The sequence below is a fragment of the Vigna umbellata genome, chromosome 2, assembly GCF_029865625.1.
Source record: "Vigna umbellata cultivar VRB3 chromosome 2, Vumbellata_1.0, whole genome shotgun sequence".
In the NCBI taxonomy this organism is placed as follows: Eukaryota; Viridiplantae; Streptophyta; class Magnoliopsida; order Fabales; family Fabaceae; genus Vigna; species Vigna umbellata.
In genome coordinates, this window is record NC_142166.1 from 9,598,597 (window position 1) to 9,607,574 (window position 8,978).

At 30.2% G+C, this 8,978-nt stretch overlaps 1 protein-coding gene across 1 annotated transcript; it reads left to right on the forward strand.

Annotated features, from left to right (window-relative positions):
• The first annotated feature begins 219 nt into the window (after positions 1–219).
• Positions 220–3,293, forward strand: EXO70E2 (exocyst subunit exo70 family protein E2). The gene is made up of 2 exons (XM_088106039.1): positions 220–861; positions 1,015–3,293. Exon 2 carries the CDS (start codon positions 1,225–1,227, stop codon positions 3,136–3,138), a length of 1,914 nt encoding a protein of 637 aa, XP_087962165.1. The 5' UTR covers positions 220–861; positions 1,015–1,224; the 3' UTR covers positions 3,139–3,293.
• Positions 3,294–8,978: the final 5,685 nt, after the last annotated feature.

Sequence of the window (8,978 nt, forward strand, 5' to 3'; positions counted from 1 at the left end):
AAATTTATATAAAATAAAAATATATGTGATTCTGTAATTAAATGTATGTTACAAATTAAACCCTAGTAAGAAGCTAGTAAGTAATAAAGGAAGTGTATAAAAAAAACAAGAAAAGGAACTAATGGAGTGTGTACTTACCTCTTGTTAACAAGATCACAGTGACTCAACACGCTTTCTGGTGAATTTCTTCAATTTATAATTTCGTTAAATCCCGTCAAAAGTCAAAAGCCATAGATTGAGGAAATTGTGTAGTTAGAAAAACTCTCTTGCAAAGCTAAGCTCCTCCACAATTTTCTTTTTCTTCACACAAAGAAACAATTTCTCTTCACAAATATCAATTAATTAACATCCAATTTCTCTTTGCTACACAAAATTCGTCCCCACTTCCTCAATTTCTAAGCTTTCTGCTTTGTTGTATCTTTGTCCCAAGTTTATCCTTTGTTCTGGTTTATAGTTGCTTTTATCTGAATCATGATTTGAAATCAAGGAACTGTATGTGATTTTCATTGTCTTTCTCTTTTCCCAAGAAAAAAAAAGAGAAATTCTTTTGGGGGTTCAGTAACCAGTGATTAATTGGGAGGGTTAGTGTTTGAGTGAGGGTCAATTGGTTGAGTTCACCATTTTCTGTGCCATTCTATTTATACAAGTTTCAGTTTGGAGGTTGTGCTTTGTTTTGGTGGGTTATATATGATTATCAGCTCTCTTACTTCCAATTGTTGGGGCTTATTGTGGTTGCGGTGCCTTTCTTAATAATGGAGAGGGGAATGAGAAGTTAAGAGGAGAAGACTGGAAAGTGAAGTTTCAAATTATCCATTCACGCCTTCTTCGTAATTTCCAGATGCAGGGTTCCAAGATATTAAGGTTTAAACTACTTGTCTTTCAATTCTTGTTCCTTTGAGGACTATAAAGCTTGCTTTTACTTTTTCTTGTCTATAAGTTGAGCTTTTGCAACCACTAACCATTAGTTCTTTGTTTAACCCATACCTTTTTGTGTAAACTGCACAATGATTTTAGTTTGGAGATGAAGTAGTCATGTTCAGTTGTAGAGAGTGCAATAAGGTTTTAAACTCTGCAATCGCAATTTAGGCCTCAAGGTCAAGGTTTTTAGAGTTTGTGACTGCGTTGTGATTGCAATTGCGGCTGCATTTGTCCACATCGCAGTGACAAATTAAAACCACTGCATTCTTGTTTGGATTTCTCTGTGCTCTTGCATGTTTTTCTGTTATGGAGGAACATAAACCTGTTATCTCCACTTGTGAACAAGATCAACACGTGGTTGCTGCTGCTCAACACATTTTAAAGGCACTAGCAGCCAGTAAGAATGTGTCCAGTGACTTGAGAAAAACCCTCTTGGATGTTGAGTCCCAATTGTCCGCAATTTCCATAGTCAATGAGAGGAAAGGAAGGGGTATCAAGCCATTAGAGAACCGGCTCAAGTGTGTTGAAGACAAGGTAACGAGGTGGGTAGCAAACCCTTCCATGACATGGGACTCTAGTCCCAATCAGTCTTCAAACTATTTGAGAGTTGTTGGTGAAATCCAAACACTGATTCAGAGTTTGGAAAGCTTTTCTGTGGTGAATGATAATGGGAGGCAGAAGGAACTTCTTGAGAGAGCATATGCAGTTTTGCAGGATGCTATGTCAAGGCTTGAGAGAGAATTAGACCACATTCTTGTTGAACATAAGCAGTACTTTGAGCCTGAATACATGTCTTTCGATTCTAAAATGGATATGGCATATGATGAATCATTTCGTGCAGTGGAGAATGAACAAGTTAACGAGGTCATCAGGAGTACCGGTTCTAGCCAATCCGAGGCCAACATTGTTGATCTGATGAATCCAGCAGTACTTGAGTATCTCAAGAGCATTGCAAATGTCATGTTTGACTCAAAATACCATCAGGAGTTCTGTCAGGTCTTCATTTCATCCAGAAGGGATGCCTTGGCTGAGTATTTTGTTATTCTTAAGATGGGAAAATTAAGCATTGAGGATGTGCTGAAACTGGAGTGGCAGTGCTTGAACCATGAGATGAAGAAATGGATACGAGCCATGAAGATCATTGTTCAGGTGTATCTTGTCAGTGAGAAAAGATTGTGCAAACACATCCTTGGGGACTTTGGATCCTTTTATCAGTGTTGCTTTTCTGAAATTTCTCAGAGTTTTATGCTTCTCCTTTTGAATTTTGGAGAGGCCGTGGCAATGGGAACACACAGCCCAGAAAGAATATTTCGTTTGCTTGATATGCATGAGGTTTTGGAGCATCTTTCAGTGGATGTAGATAAATTGTTCTTTGAAGAAGTTGGTGCTTTTGTCAGAGGAGAGTTTCACAAGCTTCTAACGAGCATTGGTGACACTATTAAGTCTACATTTCTGGCATTCAGAAATGCTATTGCAACTAACCATTCAAAGACTCCTTTTCCTCAAGGGGGTGTTCACCATGTTACCAAGTATGTGATGAATTACATCATGACGCTAGGTGAATATGGTGATACCCTTAATCTCCTTCTTGTTGAAGAATATTCAAATGATCCTGCAGTCTATGAACAAGAAACATCAGCTCTCTCACTGTGTCCAGTGGCCTTCTACTTTCGGTCAATCACCACAGCTCTAGAATCCAACTTGAGCAACAAGTCCAAACTATACAAAGATGTGGCTTTGCAACATATTTTCATGATGAACAACATTCGTTACATGGTGCAAAAGGTGAAGTGCTCTGATCTAAGCCACTATTTTGGAGACTGCTGGCTTCGGCAGCACACTGCTGAGTATCAGCGCGATGCAAGGTGTTATGAGAGGGTCACTTGGGGTCCAATACTTTCTATGCTTAAGGATGATAATTTGCCAAATTGTGTTTCACACAGAACTTTGGAGAAAAGCTGCAAAAAGTTTTGCAATGCCTTTCGTGAAGTGTACAGGACCCAGTCGGGGTGGTGTATCCAAGACTCTCAACTTCGTGAGGATCTACAAATTTCTGTTTCTCTGAAAGTGGTTCTTGCATACGGATCATACACTGGAAGAAACTCATCAAACATTGCAGATAAGTATATCAAGTACACTGTTGAGGATCTACAAAGTTATATTTTGGACCTTTTTCAAGGGTCGTCAAAATCTTTGCGCTACACTCATCAAAGAAATTGAAGGGTCTTCCTTTCTTGTTTTGAGTTTCATTTTTCATAGACCATTGTATATTTTACTTGTCATATGAAAAAAAAAATGACATCATGGTCGTAGTTTAGCTAAGTAAGGCCATTGTGCTTGTTCTCCGTTGATATCAAATAAATTAATTTCTTACCTGTTGCTGGTCATTCGGATAAAAACGGAGACATTTTCTTCATGATAATGAAAAGTAGAAAAAGGCAAGAGAAACAAGTAAAAAACAAGTGTTTTCTGACTTGCTACAAAAGAAAAAGGACTAACAAGTCTAACAGTGTTTGTTTACAAATTTTCCAATTTCATATTTATATACCGATATTTCCATTTTCTTACGGAAAGTAGTTTCATTATGTTTTAATAGTTTTTAAATAATGGGTGTATATGTTATTTGATAAATATACCAAAAATAAATGAAAAGAAACAGAAAAATAAGATTGTTTATTTATTCTTATATATGCTGTAAAGAATTAAATGTAATGCAAGAATAGAATTAATGTTATTATATGTTTATATTTAACAATTCTTTAAGAATATAATTGTTTATCAAATAAAAAAAAAATTCTCACCTCTCTCTGTTTTCACCTCACCAACCAGATAGTTGAAGACAGAATTTATTTTGGTTGTTTCTATAATAACGTGTCTCACTCTTGGTCGGTCGCATTAAAGTTAAGGTCAAACTCATAAATCTTCTATTCTAGTAAAAAAAAAAAAATACTTTGTCCTTAATTAGTTTTACCAAGCCAAATTATTTCTTAATCACATTCCTAATCTCTTCTAGTATACACTTTTAGAGCATCTTTATTCAAGCTCTTTACATGACTAACCTACCTACTTTTAAAAACAAAAAGTCTCAATTAATGTTACTTTCAATAAATGCTTCATTAACAAATTGAATTTGAAAATATAAAAGCTTTTTGCTTTTAGTTTTGTACAAAACTCGTCTCCACAATATCTATTCACCTATTTTTTACGGTTAACATCAATATATTTTATGTACCTATAGATATGATTTAATTTTATAATCTGACAAATTTAGCATTTTAGTTTTCATTCGTTACAATTATACTTTTTTTTTCTTTTTTGTTTTTCCTTAGTTTCAGACTCTATAAAATAAAAAATGTTTAGAAGAAAAAACATATAAATAAAGAAAAAAAATACAAGAGCTTAATTGAATTTTAAATTTATCATAAATTTGAATATTTTTAATTAAATATTTTTCATTTAATTTTTTCGTACATATTAAAAGTGTGAAGTTTTGAGATTTATATAAATTAGTATTGAAATAATAAAATCACTTATTGCTTTCCATTAATTAAAATATTGTTTTAATATATAAAATTAATAAAATGCTCAAATATTTTTTCCCTAAAAACTTTTATCAAAAGAAATAAGAAAATGAAATTTTCTATAACTTAAAATTAATTTATAAACTAGTTAAAAATAAAAGTTTAAAACATAAAATACAAATCTACAATGTATTTTAGAACCTTAGTGTATGCACTTGAAATTACACCTTTTTGGAAGTATTATTTTATTCATATATGCTATTTATTTATACCAGTCATCAAGCATTGAAATAAAATAACATGTGAAAGTTGCAAAATAAAGTATTGCATGTATCATAAGCGTAATTTTTGAATTTAAATTTTGTAAATATAATTTTTAAATAAATATTGTAAAAGTAATTATATAAAAAAAATTATGTTTTTACATACTAAACTTTTGTAGCAAATTCGTTTTCTGAAAGCAACATATTTTTATAGTGGAACTACTATAAATTAATCTCTCGAGATGAGATATATAAAGATAGAAAAATAGGTTTTCTTAACAACAATATTCTATAAACAATAAGAAAAAACTTATATTTTTATCAATATTTAGAAATTTAAGTATTTATCAATTATAATGAAATTTATTAAAGAAAAAAAAATGAGAGGTTGAGTTGCATTTTTAATTTTTCTTAGGAGAGAATTCATTGAAAGAAGTTGGATATTTACTTAAGGGATATCTTTTAGTATCAATGAGAACATAAAAGACATTTCATCAATTGATTTTCTAAATAAAATAATGAAATATTCTTATCTTGTTGAAGTTAATATATTATCTTTCACTTTACATAGTAAATTCACGGATTGTTTAGAGAAAATTGATTATCTTTATTGTAGAGAAAAAAATTTCTCCTAGCTTGCTCTAAATGTACATTTTTATTATACTTGGTCCAATATCTTATTTTTACTTTTATAAACAAACATTTTCATCATAAATACTGAAATAATATACAATATTATGAATAATAATATTAAATAACATAACTTAAGATTGAACCTTAAATGAGATGACATTTATTCTAAGTATAAATGACACTTTATCTAGTGAAAAAAGCCTTTGAAAAAAGACTCTACTACTTTGAAGAGGAGTATAATTTTCTTTTACACCTTTTTTTTTTAATAAAGGAAGTATAATTTAATTAAAAAAAATTGTAGCTTGGAATTGGAAATTCAAACATAATAATGGAAAGTTCCCATGAAGAATTGAGAGAAAATTCTCACTAAAAAATTTATTTAAATTTCAAAATGAGAAATATGACTAAGAGTTTACAAAATATCTTTTACATTAAGAAGCTGAGTCCAATCACTAATGTGGCACATCCAATAACCCTATTAAAAAAACCAATGTCTAAAAAATCAAAGTCTTGCTTACAAAGAATTATAGAAAACATTTGTAAGACGCAATACAAAAACTACAAAACATACAAGAAAAGACAATGTCTAATAATAAAATAACAAAAACAGATACAAAATTTCTATCCTTGATGTCATCATACATTCCAGGAAGAAAATTCAACCTCCTTATTAAACAAATATACAAGTATAAGTACCGAAAGTCTCCGTTAAAATAATCCAAAAATAAAAATTTATCTAATCTGATATTTGAATATTGTGAAAAACAAATATTTTATTATTAATTTGCTTTAAGATTTTTCTCTAGGATCAAAGACTAACCTATAAAATGCATCAAATAATTTCAATATAAATGCTCTCACTAGTAAAAAAGATTAGAATGCGTTATATATGCCTTGCTTTTACAGAAATCCAAGTGTATAAAAGTGCGGTAGCATTTTTATAGTTTTAACCAAAGTATATGTTTTAGTTATCCAGGAACCAATGCTTAAAAGCGATATTGTTTCGATCCTTAGAACAACCGAGACAGAAAACGCTGCTCTAATGTAAAAATTGAATAGAATTAATCCTATGCAGAATTTGAAACAGTTTATTCCCGATTCTTAACTTTTGAATGTCATAATTGTTTTTTTTTTCTTGGCAACATTTGCATCATCTTCATTATGATTAGCAAAAGAATTAAACAAGTGAATGAGTCTCAGACAACCATGTAAGACTAATTATTTTTAGTTATTTTTGAAAGTGTATTGTTTCTTGATGGAAGACAATGTTTTAAAGTGCCTATTTACTTGTTTATTGACCCATTTTGTATGCCGTTTTATTTCAATTCTTTCAACTTAAAAGCTTTGTGGATCTCAATTTTATTTTTGTGTAATGTAAATAATAATAAAATTAATATGTTATAGGTAGTAAAAACATAGGTGAACTTATATACGTTGGGAGTTCCACATCGACTAGAGATAAGGTCAATTCATAATTTATAAGTGGGTTCAAACCTCACCCTACAAACCAATTTTGTAGGATTGAGTTATGTTTAAAATCATCTTCTAACACTATCAAAGAGTTATCAAGTTAAAAAGAAATTAAAGCTTTTTTTATTATATATATATTCCTATATAATTTAGAATAATTTTTTTTATTTTGCATTCTAAATTGAATTGAATAATTCATAACGTTTTTAAATTGTGCATTCTGAAATTTAAAAGTTGATTTTTTTTTTAAATATACAAGGTTCAAGAAGAAATGCAGGAAAAAGCACCCAACAAGGTCAGAAGAAAACAACCCAAAATTGAAGGCAGCATGACATGGAGGAATTTTTAACTAATTTGTGTCAGGGATTTAAGTTTGACCAAGTATGCCTGAAAAGCATGAACAAACATGGAAAGTGTAACTCCTATTTTCAACCATTAGGAAAACTTCTTCTCTTAATGTCCTTTTAATTTTAAACTTCGAATTTTCTTTCTATGCAGAAAAAAAAAATCACTTTTTAGATTTCGCTAACAGAATCCTAATTTTCTCAACAAATATGTGGTATATGAGTGTTCCTCTAAACAAAGTAAGTGGAATAAATAGGATTTTAGAGAAAGAACTTATTACAGAATATTGTAATATTAATATTTATATTTTTTTTTTGGAGAAATGAATAACAAGAGAAAAAAAACAAATTTCACCAAATTATAAAATTCTTAAATTGTGATCACAATTTTAAACGTGAAATATCTCTACAAAACTGTTTCATTTTTTTTTATCATAGATTAAATTACTTTCTGGATTAAATACCTAATAATAATATTATACTCAAAAGCTATTTTATATTGTTGTTATGAAATATTTATGAGATTGATATTCTTAAAATTTAAGATGGTAGTAAAAGTTGCATCCGAATTGGAAAGTGTCAAAAAGCTTTTATAGTGAGAGAAAATTGAAAGAATTGGATTTGAATCACTGTTTTTTTAATCTAACTCTAGAATCCTTTTGGGAAGTTACTTTCAATTGGGTATACTTTTTTCCACAACATTAAGCAGCTAGAACATAAAAACAGTGTATAGACCTGCACAGAGAAAATAAATAACACATTTAAGGCAATTTTCATTGCTTGAGGCTTGAGAAGCTTCGCTCCAATATAATATGTAATATGAATAAAATAATTTCAGATGCTTTTCCACATAACATGTCAACAAGGCATCTTTTCAAGGATAGAAAGAAGACTGCATGAAGCCTTCAATTAAGTCAAGTATATGATCCACATACAGAAATTCCCTCAAGATTAAACCGTAAGAGTAAACTGTTTCATGTCATCATTTCAATCCGATCACACCACATTATTGCCATAAACATAAATTTCTCAATTTTACCTGACAGCGATCTGTCAAATATCAACACCTTAAAGCATAACTGATGTAAATAATACACATCACAGTAAAACGAGGCAACATTAAGAACACAGGTTTGTATAACAGAAGAAATCACTGTAACGACAAATCGGTAAAAATATGTTGGGAATTTATATTACTATACTACAATTACTATAATAAATATATACAATAATTCATATCAGCTGACAGTTCTGAAATTAGTTACCCCAAACAACAATGCACAAATGAATTGAAACGACAAGTAATGAATTGGATCTTATTCTTCAAACAAAGTATAATGCAATTTATAGAAGAATGTAGAAGCTTCTAAGATAGAGGAATTGAAATGTAATATAAATTCTAGAATGTTGTAGAAAATCCTAAGATAAGAAGAAATAATCAAGAAAATGTTACATAGGTAGAAAGCCTAGAACTTTCTACATAAGTTCTAGTTAGAATTTTTTAGAATAGTCATGAAAGAGATATGAGGTCTATAAATACCCATGTGTACTATCATTTGAGGTAAGAAGTCAACATCTACAACAAAAAAGACAACTACAACACTTCTTCCAACTACTACTTCTACATTATACTATCTCTACATTTTCTCTACCACATCAACTACTCCTTTCACAACCTTAAAATACTAACAGTGGTATCAGAGCTACGTTTGGTCATCTACTGGGCGTAGATAAAATTTTCAACTACCTCAAACAAAACTATAACTCATTATACTACTCCCAAATATATTCTCAACAATGGCTACTACTAATCAAACATCATCAATTCC

Bases quoted from the DNA above. Each gene is read 5' to 3' on its own strand.
- EXO70E2 (XM_088106039.1), top strand. From the start codon at position 1,225: ATGGAGGAACATAAACCTGTTATCTCCACTTGTGAACAAGATCAACAC.